Source organism: Meriones unguiculatus (assembly GCF_030254825.1).
Source record: "Meriones unguiculatus strain TT.TT164.6M chromosome 13 unlocalized genomic scaffold, Bangor_MerUng_6.1 Chr13_unordered_Scaffold_51, whole genome shotgun sequence".
In the NCBI taxonomy this organism is placed as follows: domain Eukaryota; kingdom Metazoa; phylum Chordata; class Mammalia; order Rodentia; family Muridae; genus Meriones; species Meriones unguiculatus.
The window spans coordinates 220,885-239,358 of NW_026843657.1; the positions used below are offsets into that span (position 1 = coordinate 220,885).

Below are 18,474 nucleotides of genomic sequence, written 5' to 3' on the forward strand. Positions count from 1 at the left end.
CCGATACAATCCCGGAAGTCCTGGCTCCGAAGCCATGTTTGTAGTTCTCAGGCTGGTGGGTCTCTGAGGCGATGTATCTTGGACCGTTGGGACTTCCGTGACCAGCAAGAGCTCCGAAGTGAGAAACGAAGGGATAAAGGTCTGTCTGTGAGTAGAGGGTTTGTGTTTACAGCCCAGGCCAGGGAGATGGTAGGGTGGCCTCGGTGCCTCCGAGCCCGGAAGTCTCTGCTCTCTGCGGGGCGGATCTGGAAGCGAAGCCATAAGGGGCGGGACTTCCGCTATAGACGCGCTGCTACCCGGAACGGTTTTCCCAGGTCAGCAATCTTCTTATCTCAAGCAGTTATGAATTCATAGTCCTGCTCACACGTGGGGTGGGGGCGGGGAGGAAGGGGAGAAGGAGGGATTTTGGGGTTCCCCGCTTCCCTCCTCTGTCCACTCCTCGCCTTCCATCCATCCGCCTGGAGTCCCCGAGAGGCTCGTGCAGAACTGCAGGCAGGGGATGGCGGGAAGAGAGGAGGCACAGTCCTCTGCTCCCACCATTCCTGCATGCTTCCTGGGGGAGATGGGTGCACCCCGTCCTGGGTGAGGCTGTGCACGACCTTGTATTGGTTGTTCTGGCGCCCTCTGCTGGCCTGCGGGTGCACGAGCAGGGAGGATCCTATAAATAATGTTTAGGGGGCTGGGGGTTGAGTAGGTAGGTGCACTGGGCTTAGTTGTTAGGGTGCTGGGGACTCAGTACAGAAGGATCTGGCTACCTCTGCTGTTCTAAAGGCATATACATATGGGCAAAGAGAAAAAGTAAGAGATGGAGGAGGAAGAAGAGGGAAGGAAGGAGAGAGAGAAGAAAGAAAAGGAAGGAAAGAACGAAAGAAATCTGTGTGGTTTTGCAGAAAAACAACAGCTAATTAAAACTTGGGTACTATTTGGTGTTGATTTCCTGAATTTGAACCAACATACACAGGTAAAAGTGCAGGTATTCTGTACTCACATAAGTAACTGAAGTTTTTTCCACATGGTAAATAAATTTTTTTCAACCAGAAGGAAGGTGTAGAACATGGCAAACCAATACAGTTTATTTTGAGTCCCTATCAAATAGGAATGACTTGATGAACTTTTTCAGAGGAGGCTTCTCATATTCGAAGAGAAGAGCTATCCCTGGCTTAATAAACTATCTCTAGTCTTCTACAGCCTCCCAGTACCCAGGAGATTTTTACTTCCATAAATTCTGGATTGACAGGTTTGATTGCTCATCTCCTGCTGTGCTATATGAAAATCATGACACATACCCAATTTCTATAGAGATTAAACCAGAAGAAAATGATGTGGTGACCGTTTCTGAGCCCAGCTATTCCATATGGAATGCAGTGTATGCAGTGTCCCATGCCCTTCATAAAATGCTGCTGAGCAAAATTGAAATGGGACCTAAAGAAGACAGAAACATGGACTGGCTTCTTCCATGTCAGGTAAGCCTCACTCATAAGCAAGCGAAGCATCAGGATCTTATATTATTGTTAAGTAATTACTATCCTCAAACCTATAAAACATTTTCATCTTATATTTGCAAGTACAAATTAAAATGGAAATAGGTTCTGTCAAAGTGTATGAGTATATATTACATGATTTGGGGACAGAAAGCACTCATTTGAAGACATTAAATTTGAATGTTTTTCAACAAATGATTTCCTAGTGTGAGATGAAATTCTGTAAGATACAATTATACATAGTGTAAAAATATAGCAAGTTCAAGAACCAAAATTTTTATGATTTCATAGAATATGTCCAATGACATAAGATATAGACTATGGCCTCATATGCAAAGCAACCATTTCACCTAAAATACAATCTGTATTTATGACAAAAGACCATAAAAAGATCCTTTTGTGGACAATAAATACCCTGTCCTCAAGCCAGCAGTAACAGAAAAGTAATTGCTTTCACAGATGATTTAGTATTAATAAGGTAAGATGAATGTGAAACGAAAATTGTGGTTCCATTAATAAATTTTAGAACACAGACAGTACTCATAAGCTTGGGCCACAACTCAGTGTGTTAGTGATGAGTATAATGTGTGGGTTTTAAACCAACAAGATATAAACTAGGACTCGTTGACACTTACGAATCTTGGAGATGAACTTTAAGTAGGATATCAAGATGATTGTTGAGCAAGTCAGTTGAACTTTTCATTCAGTCAATGATAGGTAAATAAAAGATGAAATGTGAGTGTGTACTATATAATTTAGTATTATGGGGATCAGTAATATTTGACATTGATATTGAAATAGTCTGTAATCATGGCTTCCAGTCATGATGTATTAGGTGAGTGAGTTTGTCTCTTGTATGAATAACTGAGTACCTATATAGAAGTTGTTTATAACATGAGTTATTAATTAGTTAACACAATATTAGGTTGTGTTATTAATTTTCAGAAGTTGATTTTTTTCTAATCAAGATAATACTGCTGGTGTCTTAACAAAATTATGGAAGTGTTTCTTCCTTGTCCCTTCTATGGAATACTTTGAGGAGTATTGTAGTGAGTTATTTGCAACTCTTGTAGAATTCATGCTGAATCTCTAGACCTAGGCTTTTCTTTTCTCTCTTTTTTTTTTTTTGAGAGATTTTTAAGTTACCATTTCTATCTTGGTTGTTATGTTTCTGTTTTAATAATTTATTTCATCTTGATTTAATGTTGTTAGATTTTATACATCTAGAAGTCTACCCATTAATTTTTTTGCATTTAAATGCTTAGTTGAATGAAAACTTTTAAAATATGAACCAATGATTTACAGCTTTCCTCAGTGCATGTTGCAGTGTCTGTTAGATCAGGATTGATGCAGGTGTCATGGACTTAAAAGAGAGCAGACAGGCATTTCCAAAAGCAGGATTTTTCTCTCAGACAGAACACTGATATGGTAGTCTATTGAGCGGGGAAGTAGAGATTCTATGCTGTAGTACCGGGGGATGGAGGTCTTAAGTAGCTTGATAGGGAGAAGGACATAGCGTGGGGGTTCAGTGTATAAATTTCTGGCGTTAGTCCTGCCTGTCTGTAGGTGTGTGGGTTTATTTCTGGATATCTGATTCAATTCCATTGATCCACAAGGCTTTTTCTCCGCCAGTACTATGTCATTATTATTACTCTTGCTCTATAGTATAGCTTTAGATCAGGGATGGAGTTAACTTCAGAAGTTCTTTATCATACTGGGTTGTTTTAACTATTCTTTTTTTTAATATGTTGTTGAGAATTGTTCTTTCAAGGTCTGTAAGGAATAGTGTTGATATTTTGATGGGAATTGCATTAATCTCTAGATTTCTTTTGGTAGGATGACCATTTTTGCTGTTATTCTTACTGATCCATAAGCATGGAAAATCTCTCCATCTTCTCATATCTTCTTCAATTTCTTTCTTCAGAGACTTGAAGTTTTTTTTTCATACAGATCTTTCTCGTTCTTGATAAGAGTTAAACTGATGTACTTTATATTATTTGTGAATATTGGAAGGTTGTTGTTGCCCCAATTTCTTTCTCAGCCCACTTGTCTTTTGTATACAGGAAGACTTCGGATTTTTTTGAGTTAATTTTATATCCAGCAATTTTGCTGAAGGTGTTCATCAGCTGTACGAGTTCTCTGGTAGCATTTGTGGGTCCACTCATGTATACTATCATAACACCTGTGAATAGTGATACTTTGACCTCTTCCTTTCTGACTTGTATCCACTTGATCTCCTTTAGTTTTCTTACTGCTCTAGCCTGGACTTTCTCTAAAATTGACCATATAATCGGGCACAAAGCAGGCCTCAAGAGATACAAGAAGATCAAAATAATCCCTTGTATCCTATCAGACCACATGGCCTAAAACTAGACTTCAATAACACCAGAAATAACAAAAAGCCTACATATACATGGAAGAGCCTTGAACTCATTGGCATAAGAGAGTACTTCTTAAACATGGTGGATGATATCTTTAATGTGTTCTTGGATATGGTTTGTAAGTATTTTATTGAGTATTTTTGCACCAATATTCATAAGAGAGATAGGTCTGAAGTTCTCTTTTTTCTTGGATCTTTGTGTGGATTAGGTATCAATGTGACTGGCTTCCTAGAATGAGTTTGATAATGTTCCTTCTGTATGTATTTTGTGAATTCGTTTGAAGAGAATTGGGGTTAGCTCTTCTTTGAACGTCTGGTAGAATTCTGCGCTGAAACCATCTGGCCCTGAGCTTTCTTTTTTTGGAAGACTGATTCTATTTCCTTGGGAGATATAGGACTATTCAATTTATTTATCTGATCTAGATTTAATTTTGGTAAATGGAATCTATCAAGAAAATTGTCCATTTTATTTAGCTTTTTAAATTTTATGGCATATAGGCTTTTGTATTAAGACCTAATGATTGTTTGGATTTCCTCAATGTCTGTTGTTACGTTCCCATTTTCATTTCTGATTTTGCTGATTTGGATAGTTTTTCTCTGCCTTTTACTTAGTTTGGCTAAGGATTTGTCTATCTTGTTGATTTTCTCAAAGAACCAGCTGTTAGTCTCATTGATTTTTTGAATTGTTTTCTTTGTACCTAATACATTGATTTCAGCTCTGAATTTGATTATTTCTAATCATCTACTCCACTTGGGTGTGTCTGCTTAACATGAAGTCACACCACAATTCTACCAGACATTCAAAAAGGAGCTACAATAATCCTTCCTAAACTATCATGAAAAGAAAAGAAAAAAATGAAAAGAAACAGAAGGAGCCTGTGAAAACCCTTTCTAGAAATCCAGCATTGCTGTCATTTGCAAACCCATTAAAACTACACAAAAAGAAAACCATAGGCCAATATCCTTAATAAAATAGACTTTCAACCAAAATTAATCAAAAAAGATGAGGAAGGGCAATCCATTCTCATCAAAGGAACAATCCACCAGTAGGACATTACAACACTGAACGTCTATGCCCCCAAATCAAGAGCACCTGCATTTGCAAATGAAATATGATTAAAGCTTAAACCACACATCAATCTCAACACTTTAATATTGGGAGACTTCAACACTCTACTCTCACCAAGGGACAGATCATCTAGACAGAAACTAAATAGGGAAATAATGACAATTACTGAGGTCCTAAATCAAATGGACCTCATAGATGTCTACAGAATTTTTCACCCAAACACAAAAGAGTATACCTTCTTTTACCTTCTTTTCAGCACCACATGAAACTTTCTCTAAAATTGACCATATAATCGGGCACAAAGCAGGCCTCAAGAGATACAAGAAGATCAAAATAATCCCTTGTATCCTATCAGACCACATGGCCTAAAACTAGACTTCAATAACACCAGAAATAACAAAAAGCCTACATATACATGGAAGAGCCTTGAACTCATTGGCATAAGAGAGTACTTCTTAAACAGAACACCAACAGCTCAAGCTCTAAGAGCAACAATTAATACGTGGGACCTCATGAAACTGAAAAGTTTTTGTAAACAAAAGACATTGTCATCAGACTTAAACAACAGCCTACAGATTAGGAAAGGATCTTCACCAACCCAATAGCTGACAGAGGGCTAATCCAGAATATATAAAGAACTCAAGAAATTAAACAAAAATAATCCAATTAAAAATATAGTAAACAGAATGGAGCTAAACAGAATTCTCAATAGAGGAATATTGAATGGCAGAGAAACACTTAAAGCAATGTTCAACTTCCTTAATCATCAGGGAAATGCAAATCAAAACAACCCTGAGATTTCACCTTATAGCCATTAGAATGGCTAAGATCAATAACTCAAGTGATAGCACATGCTGGAGAGGATGTGGAGAAAAGGGGCACCCTCCTTCACTTCTGGCGGGAATGTAATCTTGAACAACCGCTTTGGATATCAATCTGGCATGTTCTCAGAGAAAAAGGAATGCTCTTAATTCAAGATCCAGCTATAGCACTCCTAGGCATATATCCAAAACATGCTCAAGAATACAACAGGGGTATTTGTTCAAACATGTTTATAGTAGGTTTATTTGTAAAAGTCAGAATATGGAAACAATCTAGATGTCCCTCAACTAAAGAATGGACACAGAAATTGTGTTACATTTACACAATGGAATACTGCTCAGGTATTATAAAAATTATAAAATTTGCAAGCAAATGGTGGGACTTAGAAATGCTCATCTTGACTGAGGGAGGTTTCCTAGAAACTGAAAGAAACACATGGCATATCCTCACTTGTAAGTGGATTTTAGACATATAATACATGGTAAACATACTGAAATGTGTACGGCTCAAGAAGCTAAACAAGAAGGAGGACCCTGGTTTAGATGATCAATCCTCACTCAGAATGGCAAATGGGATGGACATTGGAAGTGAGAGATACCAGGCTATAGGACAGGACCCTACCACAGAGGGCCTCTGAAGACTATACCCGACAGGATATCAAAGCAGGTGCTGATACTCAGCCAAACTTTGGGCACAGAGGAGGTAATCTTACAAAAGAAGGGGGAGGTAGGAAGACCTGGAGGGGACAACATCTCCACAAGGAGAATGACAGATCCAAGAAACCTTGGCATATGGGTCTTTTCTGAGACTTCTACTCCAACCAAGGACCATGCATGAAGATAACCTAGAATCCCTAGTACCCCTACACAGGTGTAGCCCATGACAGCTCAGTCTCCAAGTTAGTTCTCTAGAAAGGGGAATAGTGACTGTCTGACATTAACTCAGTGATTGGCTCTTTGATCACCTCCCCCTAATGGGACTGTAGTTTTAACAGGCCACACAGGAGACGATGCAGCCAGTCATGACAAGAGCTGATAGGCTAGGGTCAGCTAGGGATGGGAGGAAGACCTCCCCTATTAGTCGTTTTGTGGTGGGAAAAGGGAGGACATAAGCGAGGGAGGGTAGGATTGGGAGGGGATGATGGAGTGGGATAGTGGGGATACAAAGTGAATAAACTAATTTATTGAAAAATTAATTAATAAAAATAGACTCAATTCTAATGAAATTCTTGTAAAGAGAATATAGACATACATCAAAATTATTATCCACTCTGAACAAATTTCTTATCCCTGATATGGCACAACATACGTCAATAAATATAAAAATCACATAAATGATGTATAAACAAAAATCACATGAACATCTCAAGATTTTAAACAGAAAAACAACAAAAATCTTTGAAAAAAATCCAACATGCCTTTATCATAAAAGTTTCAAAAGTTGTAAAGCTAGAGGCAACACCTCTGAACATAATAAAAGCTATAGGTGAGAAACCTGCATCCAGAATCATCCCTAATGGAGAAAAGGTCCAGGCAAGTTTACTCAGGTCAGAAGTTTGTCATCTATGTCCACCACCCCCAGTCCTTTTCAATATTTTGCTCAAAGTGTTAGTTTAAGCAGTAAAGAAATATAAATAGGAAAATTAGAATTCAAACTATCACTCTTTGCAGATGATGTAATAATATGCATTAAAATTCCCCAAAATTCTATCACAAAAAATTTTGAAATGATTAAAAAGTATACCTATGTGACAGGATACAGAATCTGCGTACACAAATCTATTTACTTTTGTATGTACCAACATCAAACATTCAAAGGTGATCTTGAACATATATTCAGAAATGTCTGAAGGAAAGTAAAATATCTAGTAATAAACAGATGAAAGAAAAAATATACCTACAATGAGAACTTCAAACACCTTAAGGAATCAAGAAAGACACTGGAAAATGGAAGACATCCCATGTTCCTGGATTGATAAAGATAAAATCTTGAAAATGACCATTCAACTGAAAGCTATTCCCAAACTCAATACAAATGCAATAAAAAGTATATTATTCTTATTCTTCACAGATAGAAAAAAAATTTCTGCTCAGTTCCCTCTCTTCATCCAATTCTGCTGTCTATTCTGTTTTCTGTTCTGAGTGATATTCTGGCACCCTCCTGTGGACCCTCCTTGTTATTTAGCTTCTTTGGGTCTGTGGATTGTAATATGGTTATCCTGTATTATAGGTCTAATATCCGCTCATAAATGTGTACATACTATGTGTTTTTATCTGTGTCTGTGTTACCTCACTCAGGATGATTTTTTCTAGTTCAGTCTATTTTCCTGCAGTTTCCATTATTTCTTATTTTTAATAACTTGTTAGTATTCCATTGTGTAAATGTACCAGAAGTACTTTATCCATTCTTCTAGATTTGAGGGACACCTAGGATATTTCCAGTTTCTAGCTGTTATGAATAAACAGCTATGAACACAGTAGAACAAATGTCCTTGTTATATAATATAAGAGAACAACTATTGGATATATTCCCTGGAGTGGTATAGCTGGGTCTGGAGGTAGAACTAGTCCCAATTTTCTGAGAATGCACCAGATTTATTGATTTCCAGAGAAGTTGGAGGAACGTTCCCTTTTTACTACATCCTCACCAGCGTGTGTTGTCACTTGAGTTTTTGATCTTAGCCATTCGAGTGTAAGATGGAATCCTGGAGTCATTTTGATTTCTGTTTCTCTGATGACTAAGGACTTTGATGATTTCCTTTAGTGCTTCTCAGCCATTCGAGATTCCTCTGTGGTGAATTCTCAGTTTAGCTCTGAACCCCATTTGTTAATTGGATTAGTTGATTTGTTGGTGTTTAATTTCTTGATTTCTTTTTGGATTTTACCGCTCTGTCTGATGTAGGGTTGGTGTTGTTATTTTCCCAATCTGTTGGCTGCCATTTTTTCTTTTGATAATGTCCTTTGACTTACAGAAGCTTTTCAGTTTCTTGAGATCCCATTTATTAATTGTTGATCTCAGAGCCTGTGCTGATTTGTTCTATTGTCTCCTATGTTAATGAGTTCCAGACTTTTCTCTACCTTGTCTTCTAAATGATTTAGAGGCTCTAGTTTTATGTCAAGGTCTTTGATCCACTTGGACTTGAGTTTCTTCAGGGGATACAAAGGGGTCTATTTGCATTTTTCTACAGGCAGACATCCAGTTAGACCACAACTATTTGTTGAAGATGCTGTTATTTTCCCATTGTATGGTTTTGTCTTTGGTGAAAGTAAAGTTTCAGTAGGAGTGTGGGTTTATTTCTATGTCCTTATTCTAGTTGTACAGGATTGGTCTGCTCAAAAGGGTGTTTTATTTTTCCATATGAAAACTTCAAACTTCAAACTTCAAACTTCCATATGAAATTTGTTTGCTCTTTCCAGGTCTTTAAAGAATTACGTTTGAATGTTGGTGGGAAATGGACTGAATCTGTACATTGCATTTGTTAAGAATGCTGTTTTACTATGTTAACCCTACATGCCCATGATTTTGGGAGATCTTTCCATCTTCTGATATCTTCCTCAGTTTCTTTTTTTAAAGACTTGAAATTCTAGTCATAGAGGTCTTTCATTTGGTTAGAGTTACTACAAAATATTTCATATTGTTTGTGGCTACTGTTTAGGGTGTTGTTTCCCAAATTCCATTCTCAGCCCATTTTTCATTTGTAAGCAGAAGGCCTAATGATCTTTTTCATTAAATGTGTTCCCAGCCTATTTGTCGAAAGTATATATCAATTGTAGGGATTCTCTGGTAGAATTTCTTGGATCTTTATGTATACTAGCATATCATGTGTGAATAGTGATACTTTGACTTCTTCCTTTCCAAGTTGTATCTCTTTGATCATCTTCAGTTGTGGTATTACTCTGGCTAGGACTTAAGTAGTATATTGAAAAGATATGGAGAGGGTAGGCATCCTTGTCCTGTACCTCATATTAGTGGAATTTAAGTTTCTCTCCAAATAATTTAATGCTGGCTCTCAGCTTGCCTTTTACTGCCTTTATTATGTTAAATGTGTGCCCAATTCCTTGTATGCCTGATTTCTCTAAGTCTGTTAACATGAAGGGGTGTTGGATTTTGTGAAAGGCTTTTTCTCATCTAATGAGATGATCATGTGATTTTGTTGTTTGTTTTTTTTATATGGTGGATTACACTGGATTTTGAACCATCCTGGTATCCCTGAGATGATGCCTATTCGTTCATCGTGTATATATTTGATGTGTTTTTGGATTTGGTTTGTGAGTATTTTATTGAATATGTTTTTTTCTATGTTCTAGAGTGAGATTGCTCTGAAATTTTCTTTCTTTGTTGAGACTTTGTTTGGTTTGTGTATCAGGGTGACTGCCATCACAATGAGTTTGGCAATGTTCCTTCTGTTTGTATTTTGTGGAATACTTTGATGAATATTGGTATGAACTTTTGTTTGAAAATCGGGTATGAGTCAATGCTAAAACCATCTAGCCCAGGGCGTGTGTGTGTGTGTGTGTGTGTGTGTGTGTGTTTGGCAGACTTTTAATTACTGCTTCCATTTTCTAAGGGACTATTGATCTATTGTTTTATATTATTAATTTTGTTGGTTTTGTTTTTGAAGAAAAAATTTCTCCCATCTTGTGTGTCCTGTAAGTAGGTTTGTAAATCAGAAGCCTCAGACATAGAGATTCATCTGAATCTTAAACTAGAGTGCTAGCTTTGTAATTTTGTTTTGTTTTTATATTACTGGCTGATGACCTGAAATGTAGGTATTTGTACATATCAAATCTGTTCTTCAATTGATCTTCATCCACATGTTGAATTTTGAGATTTAACAGAGCATATTATATTTCTCATTTGGTAACTTCATGGTCCGTAACCCATGCTGCTCTGGTTTCTCATCTAGGGCCACACCTGTATCCTGCCAGGGGCCTCCCATGACCTCCAAATTCACCCACCCTGATTTCTATTCTCTCTTTTGATTCCTTCCTTGCCTCTACTTTCCCCAAAGCTGATGTCCATCCCCATTATCCTCCTCACTCCCTCTCCCACCCTATTCCTTCCCTCCATTTAATTCAGATACCTATATTATTTTCTCTTCTGAGTGAGTTTCCTACATCCTCCCTTTGCTCTCCTTGACACTCTGGGTCTGTGGATTGTTCCATGGTTATCCTGTACTTTATGGTTAATTTCCACTTATGAGTGAGTAGGTACCATGTGGGTCTTTCAGGGTCTGGGTTACCTCACTCAGAAAAATCTTTCCTAGCTCCATCCATTCTCTGGCTGATTGCATGAAGTCTTTGTTATTAATAGCTAATTGGTATTCGGTTGTATAACTGTATCACATTTTATTTATCCATTCTTCAACAGAAGACATCTAGTTTTTTTCCAGTTTCTCTTTGTTACAAATAAATCTGCCATGAACATAGTTGAGCAAGTGTCCGTGTGTTATGGTAGAACATCTTTTGGGTATATTCCCCGGAGTAGTATAGCTCTTCAGGTATATAGGTATTGATGTTGGACTGTTGTAAAGTTTTTGAGAACTGTCTAGATGCATTTCCAAAGTGGTTGTTTAAGTTTTCATTCTCACCAGCACTGAAGGTGTGTTTTCCTTACTCCACATCCTCACCACCATGTGCTATCCCTTGAGTTCATGATCTGAGCCATTCTGACAAATGTAAGCTCAAAATGCAGAGTCCTTTTGATTTGCATTTCCTTGATGACTAAGGACAACGAACATATCTTTAAGTGGGTCTCAGCCATTAGCACTGCCTCTGTTGAGGGTTGTCTGTTTAGTTCTTTATGCCATGATTTAATTGGGTTATTTGGTTTGTTGGTGTCTAATTTCTTCAATTCTTTATTTTAGATATTATCCTTCAGTCAGAGATAGGGTTGGTGAAGGTCCTCTCCCAGTCCATATGCTATCATTTGTTCTATTGATGGAGTTGTTTACCTTCCAGGTGATTTTCATCTTCATGTGTCCCTTTGTTAATTGTTGATCTTATTGTCTGAGCTGTTGGTGTAGTGTTCACAGAGGTGTCTCTATGTTTTTTATTTGGTTGATTAATTTTTACAGAATATACAGGTTTTTATTACATACCCCTGACTGTCCTGGAACTTACTGGATAGATCAGGCTAGCATCCAGCTCTATGAAATACTCCTGGGCCTGTCTCCTGAGTGTTCTTGGAATAAAAGACTTGAGAAAATACACCCAGCTTGTCCATTGTTATTTTAGTTAGGGATTGTTCATACTATTTATCTGATATGTGCTCATTACTGTTAGTGTTTACTCTCTCTCTCTATGTCTGTGAATTGGCATTTCTCTTGCAAGGCTATATCCTCCTGAAAGGATGCAGAAATTAGAGAGGTGAACCTCACTATTCAGTTTCCTCCTAAAAAGATTTCATGATTACATTAGAACCTGTGTATCAGAAAATAAGTAGAAGAAACACCAGAATTCAATGAAAATATTGTAAACGAAGTATACATTTCCAGTATACTTTGTCCGTTTCATGCTTTCTGTTGTACACATGTGTGAATATTTTAGAATGCATTGACCTACAATGATGTGCATGTGAACTTCACTCGAGAAGAGTGGGCTTTGCTGGATCCTTCCCAGAGGAATCTTTACCAAGATGTGATGCTGGAGACCTACAGGAATCTCACTGCTATAGGTATGAGAGTGAATAATCTTTACTTTTTAAAATGAGGGAGGAACTCTTTATTTATTATTGATGTACTTCTGTAATTTCACTTGCCCATGGGGAAGACTAAAGTGAATGGTTCTTTGATTGATCATAGATTATGACCTAAATTTTGCCTTATTTCCAATAATAAAACCTACATTTTCTGGTATTGTATTTTAGGCTACAGTTGGGAAGATCATAATATTGAAAAGCATTGTCAGAGTTCTAGAAGACATATAAGGTAATTTTCATATGTAAGCTGATATGAATATGGTTCTGAGAAAATGTTAATGTGTCTTGGAAATTTGAAAGAAAAGGGACAGTGTAAATTTAAGTATATTTACTGATGATTACTAACTTGTTACTAAACTATTTACCTCCATGTTAGGTATTTGATGTGTGTTTGCAAGGCACTCCTCTAAGAATGCAAGGAAACCATACCTCATGCAAGATCAACATTTAAATCATAGCCTTGTTAGCGCTATGAGGTGGAGCTGCATTTCTTTAGTTTCCTACAACTCAGATATTGCTAAAGGTATTCACAGTAAATAGTTGCTGAAAGTATGTAGAAAACATTATACTAAAGTAGTCCATAGTAAAGCTGGGGTTACTCATACACTTGTAATAATGTTGCTAAGCTTTGTGAGAAGGACAGATTTTTAGAGTCAGGAATGTTGTTGTGGAAAAACCATAATCCCTGTAGCACATATCTATAATGAACAAAAATCAAATGTGTGAATGCAACGTGAAACCATGTCATTTATTATTTTTCTTTTAATAGGGACATCATATATCACAATGAATACAAGTCATAGATATATTGAAAGAAACAATATACCACTCAAAACAACTAAAATAAATGGTAGTCCCCATTATGAGTAGATATTTAAATGGGGATACCTATTATGCTTTATATGGACTATTCAGAGATGGAAGCAGTATAAATAATGACACAGAGACTATTTTATATTTTAAAGCTTAGGCAATTTAACTGGTTGGATTCTGAAACCTCTTTTTCCCTAACACAAATAAACCTAATACAGTGTCCTGCTGCATGGGCAGCACTACCTCTTTGTTCATCTTCATGTCTATCTCTTAACCCCTCTGTCCTGCTGGTGAATCGCCTGTCATTTGCTTTCTTCTTTCCAGCAAACCTCTCTCACTCAGAAGTTCTGCCCTCCATTTTGTGCCCTGCTATCAGTTGTCAGCTCTTTATTATTTCCAATGTAAGGAAGGACAAATGTTTACAAAATATAGGGCAGGTGATGGACCATAAAAAGAGAATTATGCAATCTGCTCAGCACTTAGCTTTCTGCTGTCTCAGCAATCAGCATTCCAATACAGACACACTTTCACATAATATTACAACAACATCAATTAACTGGTTATTCAACTTCATTAGGAATTTTCACAAAAATCACACTTCAGAAAATGTAGTTTTAGGAATATATAAATTATTCTGTTTCTCACAGTTAACTTTGCCAATTTACCATGGTGTGCAGTATAGGGAAATTTATTAACCCAATCAGTGAGTTAAAACTCTGAGGTATTGCAGTTTTGTACAAATATGTGGCAAAACACCTTAAAGAATAAAGTAAGAAAGTATAGTATAAATGTGAGCAAGGTGACAAATATTTTCACCATCACAGGTATTTTCAAATATGCAAAACACCCCCTAGAGAAGGAGAAAACCGTGAATGTGAAAATAATGATGAAAACTAAGATGTAATTCCTATTTATCTTTACACCAAATTGTAAAATTGACATGGACAATTAGATTCATCAGTGTAATGAATGTGGTAAAGTTTTCATATGTATCAATTATCTTTGCAGGTATGAAAATACTCATAGTGGAGACAAACCCCCTGAAGATACTCAATATGGTGAAGTCTTTACACATCACAGGAGTCCCCACACATATGAAAGTAAGCATATTCGTGAGGACCGCTATGAATCAAACCAATATGGTAACGCTTTTGCACATAACAGTCATCTCCTAAGACATAAAAGGACACATATAGCAGAGATATCTGATGAATGTAACCAATGTGGCAAAGCCTTTGCAGGTAACAGTACTTTTATAATACATAAAAAAGCTCACACTGGGGAGAAACGTTATGAAAGTAACCAACGTGGTAAAGCCTTGGCAAATAATGGTTATCTCCTAAGACATAGAAGAACTCACAATGGAGAAAAACCCTATGAATGCAACCAGTGTGGTAAAGCCTTTGCATACAACAATGGTCTCCTAATACATAAAAGAACTCACACTGGAGAAAAACCTTATGAATGTAACCAATGTGGTAAAGCCTTTGTACAGAGGAGTACTCGCCTATTACATAACAGAACTCACACGGGAGAGAAACCCTATAAATGTAACCAGTGTGGTAAATCCTTTGCATACAACAATGGTCTCCTAATACATAAAAGAACTCACACTGGCGAAAAACCTTATGAATGTAACCAATGTGGTAAAGCCTTTGCACAGAGGTGTACACTCCTATTACATAACAGAACTCACACGGGAGAGAAACCCTATGAATGTAACCAGTGTGGTAAAGCCTTTGCAAACAGGTATATTCTCCTAGTACATAACAGAACTCACACTGGTGAAAAACCTTATAAATGTAACCAGTGTGTTAAAGCCTTTTCATCTAAACAAAAGCTCCTACTACATAAAAGAATTCACACTGGAGAGAAACCCTATGAATGTAACCAGTGTGGTAAAACCTTTGCATCCAACTACGTTCTCCTAATACATAAAAGAGTTCACACAGGAGAGAAACGTTATCAATGTAACCAATGTGGTAAAGCCTTTTCGCAGAACAGTCATCTCCTAAGACATAAAAGAACTCACACTGGAGAAAAACCTTATGACTGTAACCAATGTGATAAAGCCTTTGCATCTAACACTGAACTCCTAATACATAAAAGAACTCACACAGGAGAAAAACGTTATGAATGTAACCAATGTGATAAAGCCTTTGCATGTAACAGTAATCTCTTAAGACATAAAAGAAATCACACTGAAGAAAAACCCTATGAATGTAACCAATGTGGTAAAGCCTTTGCATGTAACAGTGATTTCATAAGACATAAAGGAACTCACACTGGAGAAAAACCTTATGAATGTATCCAATGTGGTAAAACCTTTGCACAGAGGTATACTCTCCTAGTACATAACAGAACTCACACTGGAGAAAAACCCTATGAATGTAACCAATGTGATAAAGCATTTGCACAGAACAGTAGTCTCCAAATACATAAACGAACTCACACGGGAGAGAAACCTTATGAATGCAACGAATGTAGTAAAGCCTTTGCATGTAACAGTGTTCTCCTAAGACATAAAAGAACTCACACTGGAGAGAAACCTTATGAATGTAACCAATGTGGTAAAGCCTTTGCATATAACAGTGTTCTCCTAAGACATAAAAGAACTCACACTGGAGAGAAACCTTATGAATGCAATGAATGTCGTAAAGCCTTTGCACAGAACAGTCATCTGGTAGTACATAAAAAAATTCACACTGGAGAGAAATCTTATGAATGTACCCAAAGTGATAAAGTCTATGCATTTCAGAGTAGTCTATAAAGTCTATGCATTTCAGAGTAGTCTCTGAAGACAAAAAGAACACATCCTGGAGAAAAACCTTATGAATGTAAGCCGTGTGGAATCACCTTTTTACAACAGTCTCATAATAAAGTCTTTTCATGTAAGAGTCATCTTGAACAAGAACACTTATTGGAGTGAAACCCTATAAATGTAACCAACGTGTGAAAAACTTTTCATGCCATAATAATCTCCATCTACATAGAAGAATGCACACTGGAGAGAAACATTACAAATGTAACCAATGTGATAGAGCATTTTGACATAATAGTAATCTCCCATGACATAAAAAAGACATACTGGAGAGAAACTATATGAATGTAAGCAATGTGGAAAGGCTTTGCATGTAACAGTCATCTCCTAATACATAAAAGAGCTCACACTCGAGAGAAACCTTATTAATGTAACCTATGTGGTAACATACTTTCTCCAGCAGGGATACATTTCATAAACATTCCCAAATGATACCACCAACTGAGAAGGATTCATTTCTCTGACTTCAAATGTACGTGTTTGATTTCTGTTACATGAAAGAATTCATGATGAAGAAAACATTTATAGATAAGCCTGTAGTTGCCTCAACACCTGAGTTCAGTAATGAATGCTTATATAAGTAAAACATTCATGAGTAAACATATTTAAGAATTAGTTTTAATTTCCATTATGTGATAACAGTTTGTCTTTGTGTTTTTGATGTGCCTGTCCTTTCTAGTTTCCATGAAGACCAGACCTTATCATCTGGTCTTTCTGAGACCAGATCTTCTCATACCAGGAATTCTAGAAAGTTGTCAAAAACCTTACCTAGGTCCTGGGAATGAACTTGTCTTAACTGCAAAGCCATGTCTCTAGTACTGTAAATATCTTATATTATCGTGATGTCAGGAAGTAGAAAAGAATTCATAGGAGAGCAACCCTATTTGTACAAAGGAGTTGATTACTTTGTACATAATAAATGTATCCATTTTCAAGAAAAGAACCTTTTTTGTATCTGTTTTTATCATAGCCTTGGAGGAAGTAAATTATTTACCATGTTCCCTTAAATGTAATGGAGCAGAACACCATTTGTGATTGTGGTCTGAATTTTGAACATCGGAGTAGGTGTTGAATTTGCTGTATGTGTAGCAAATCCATTCACAGAAGTTTATGAGGTTGTTCTGATATTCCTTCTGTGGTGGCTGTTCGTATTCTAATGCATTTCCACTTGGTGAAAGGTATTTTTCTGTGCAATGTATAGAATGGGATCCCCATCATCTATGTGGTCCATTGCTTATTTATATCAGGCAGTCTGTGATCATAGTTTTCAAGGAAGGGTCTCTGAGAACGTGTGGTATTTTTTTTTTTATGTTTTCACAAATTCATTTAAAATGTTTGTTTTTAAGCCTTGCTTGGATATCAATAATTAATAAATGCTCAATAGTATGTGTGTGTGTATATATATGTATATGTTGTTTGAAGTTCCATGTTTCTGCATTTTCCCACATTTACTATATGGCACATCATCTTCCTAGAGATTTATCTAGCTTTCTTAGAGATTTATCTAGCCTTCTTAGAGATTTATCTAGAGGTGCTAGTTAATGTAACAGCAATGAGATTTATTTCAAAACATGTTGTGTGTTTAGTGGACTATTCATTCTTAGGCTATGACAGATATATGAAGACTGTCTGACACTTTGTGGGGTTTATTTTAGTCATGCTTATATGATCTTCAAGTTTATGTTGTCAGTTTTGCATAACAGTCTTCCCACTGAGCTCACTGACATGCACAAAATTTAGTTGAAACATTACATCAGTACAATATTGTATTTTATTCAGATTATGAATATATTGTCATCAGAGAATGGAATAATATAAAATGATTTGAATAATAAATGCTACTTGCAAATGAAAATTATACACTCCTGTCTCATTTTGGAACGTGTTGGTTCTTAGGAGTAAAGACTTATTCATAAGACTTTCTCAAAACTGCAAGTGAATGTCAGAGAATTGTCTCAGTGGGTAAATTTAGTTATTGCTAAGCCTGATGATTTGAGCTCAATCCCTGAGTAGTCCATATCACTGCTACGGATTTTTCTAATGTTTCTATAGTTGGGCTGCTGTATATGCAAATTCACACACTAGCAGATATGTAAATATATTTTCAGGCTAAATAAGGGCCAGTGTGGTCACTGGCCAAAAGACTCATTGTGTTCCATGTCAAGAACTTATATATGGGATGTAGATAATAAACAGCAATAAGTTGTACTCTCACTAGCACATATACACAAAACATGTAAGTATACACAAACACACTCCAGCATTTTTTAATTCATTTTTATTTTTATTGATTATAGTTTATTCACTTTGTATCCCTGCTATAGACCCCTCCTCATCCCCTCCCAATCCTACCCTCTCTCCCTCTTCTTCTCCTATTCCCCCCCCACTC

The 18,474-nt window shown here is 36.7% G+C and overlaps 1 protein-coding gene across 2 annotated transcripts; it reads left to right on the forward strand.

The window, feature by feature from the left end:
• The first annotated feature begins 33 nt into the window (after positions 1 to 33).
• On the forward strand, positions 34 to 17,839 carry LOC132651366 (zinc finger protein 431-like). 2 transcript variants are annotated; one of them, XM_060376590.1, is made up of 5 exons: positions 34 to 139; positions 1,300 to 1,463; positions 12,301 to 12,427; positions 12,620 to 12,680; positions 14,273 to 17,839. In XM_060376590.1, exons 2-5 carry the CDS (start codon positions 1,395 to 1,397, stop codon positions 16,032 to 16,034), a joined length of 2,019 nt encoding a protein of 672 aa, XP_060232573.1. In that variant the 5' UTR covers positions 34 to 139; positions 1,300 to 1,394; the 3' UTR covers positions 16,035 to 17,839. The 2 variants fall into 2 exon arrangements, with proteins under 2 accessions (XP_060232573.1, XP_060232572.1); XM_060376589.1 differs by having other exon boundaries at positions 35 to 314.
• Positions 17,840 to 18,474: the final 635 nt, after the last annotated feature.

Bases quoted from the DNA above. Each gene is read 5' to 3' on its own strand.
- LOC132651366 (XM_060376590.1), top strand. From the start codon at position 1,395: ATGCTGCTGAGCAAAATTGAAATGGGACCTAAAGAAGACAGAAACATG. The intron at 1,464-12,300 runs GTAAGCCTCACT...TGAATATTTTAG, and splicing joins ACTGGCTTCTTCCATGTCAG to AATGCATTGACCTACAATGA. The intron at 12,681-14,272 runs GTAATTTTCATA...TTATCTTTGCAG, and splicing joins AGTTCTAGAAGACATATAAG to GTATGAAAATACTCATAGTG.